General features: G+C 40.4%; 1 protein-coding gene across 1 annotated transcript; it reads right to left on the bottom strand.

Annotated features, from left to right (window-relative positions):
* Positions 1-311: 311 nt before the first annotated feature.
* LOC113289373 lies at positions 312-1,648 on the bottom strand. The gene is made up of 3 exons (XM_026538612.1): positions 1,438-1,648; positions 650-1,324; positions 312-554 (listed from the first exon to the last, which is right to left on the bottom strand). Exons 1-3 carry the CDS (start codon positions 1,504-1,506, stop codon positions 453-455), a joined length of 846 nt encoding a protein of 281 aa, XP_026394397.1. The 5' UTR covers positions 1,507-1,648; the 3' UTR covers positions 312-452.
* Positions 1,649-1,917: the final 269 nt, after the last annotated feature.

Below are 1,917 nucleotides of genomic sequence, written 5' to 3'. Positions count from 1 at the left end.
GTTCAAGTTCTTATTCCGGTATTGTTTTATAAAACAATTCCATTACCGGTACAGGAAACCGACATGGAATTATAATTACTCTTCCGCGCTAGAATATGTACCGGTGCTGTATAACCTAAACATTTCAATGTCGTCACCTGTTGTAAATAAAACTTGCAAAGAAAACATTTCACTAGAAATCTAAACATGTTCAACATAAACCAAACAGCTGGATTGTGCTTAAATGTTCTTAATCCAGGTATCATAAACCAAAAGCAAATCAAACAACTAAAGAGTTAACCATGAGGTACAAACAACAACAAGTTCGGAATTGTTCAAGACGTAACAACCACCATCCAAATAAATAAATACAACTAAAGAGTTAATCACTTAGTCTTTTGCTTCTTTTGAGCCGGTTTCTTCCTCGTTTCCCCGAACAAATCCTTTGCACTAGAGTCGGTTTCTTCAATCTATCAAGCTTTTTCCTCGACTTCCTTCATTTCTTCAAGGGATAGAACCTCTCCTTCCTGGTACTTGCAACCTAACATATTCTTCAACTTTCCAAGCCAACGCCGCTAGTTTCATACATCAAACACATAATTAGTATATATATATATGCTAATATAAGATTATGTGTACATTAAACGACTAAGCAATTAACAATACTTACTAGCAATCCAACGGTCTTACTAAGTTGGGCTATCCTAGGTGGTGCCACTGCAGGAGTTAGAACGGGAGGGTTTTCCTGGGGTGGAACTTGGACATCATCCGGGCGCACGACAAAAGGATGTGACCATTGCAGGTAATCTTCCATGTAGTCTGCATCAAATTCATCACCGTTTTCCGCAATCTCCCACTTACTAATATCTACCAAACGACGTGGTTCCCTTTCCGTCCAATGTGTTGGTTCAGGATTTGGATCATACTCCACCTGCAACCTATTGGGAGTTGAAAAGCACCGAGAAAGGTCAAGAACATAACCTTGAGGAGAGGTCGTCTCAAAAGGTGGTAATTGCTTATATCCAAGTTGCCGCATCACACGTCGAGGATCAGCCATAACGTATCCCTTTGGGTGGAACAACGACCCATGGTAAAATACAACGTTACCAAACCTCAAAAGTTGGTGATTTCCTCTAGCCTCTCTGTAAGGGTCGAACACAACATCTTTGGTACTCATCACGTCCAGAGCCAATCTCATATCGATCAATCGACGATTGTTACCGGGCTTCGGAATATTGTTGAACTCGTATATCTTGGCTCTAGGCTCCTCGGGATCGTCAATATGTGTGATCTTCAAGAAAGGGAAGTCCTTGAACAATGTTGGGAAGTGTTCATAAGCCCACACCTATACCAATGTGGAATGATACATATAAGAATCAGTAAATTTTGTTTCTAAGTTCATGATAAGGGTACATGTGAACAATATACATAAGAACATAAGATTAAAAACAAAATTACATGCAGTAGAGTGAAATTCCCGACAAATTGGTTTGTTTTAGCCTTAGAGGCCCTTCTCATCTCCGTCATCAAATGTGCTATTACCACGGTGTCCCAAGAATAGTTATATACATCTTCCAACAGATCCAAGTACTGAAGGTAGTTTGCACTAACCCTGTTGCCACTAGTGTCAGGGAATACCTTAATGCCCAAGATGTATAACAGGTACGCAACGGCTGTATAACGAATTTGCGCAGGGTCCCATCCATCCTCCAAACTTCTTTCCTTTGTTTTTTCAAACTTCTTCTTAAGCAGCGTCAGCTTGAATGTCTTTGTCCTACTAGCCTTAGATACATAGAAGCTCTCCACAAAAGTTTTGTAGTCCCAACCAAACAGCTTGTTAGTCAGAGCGTGCAACTTCGACCATTCTAGGTCCGGAGACTTATCTCCTTCTGCAATTGATTTTCCGATAACATTCAAGCCTAGAATGTTCTGAGCATC

The sequence above is a fragment of the Papaver somniferum genome, chromosome 6, assembly GCF_003573695.1.
Source record: "Papaver somniferum cultivar HN1 chromosome 6, ASM357369v1, whole genome shotgun sequence".
NCBI lineage: Eukaryota > Viridiplantae > Streptophyta > Magnoliopsida > Ranunculales > Papaveraceae > Papaver > Papaver somniferum.
The sequence above is the reverse complement of the archived record's forward strand: the minus strand, read 5'-3'. Positions and strand labels throughout refer to the sequence as shown.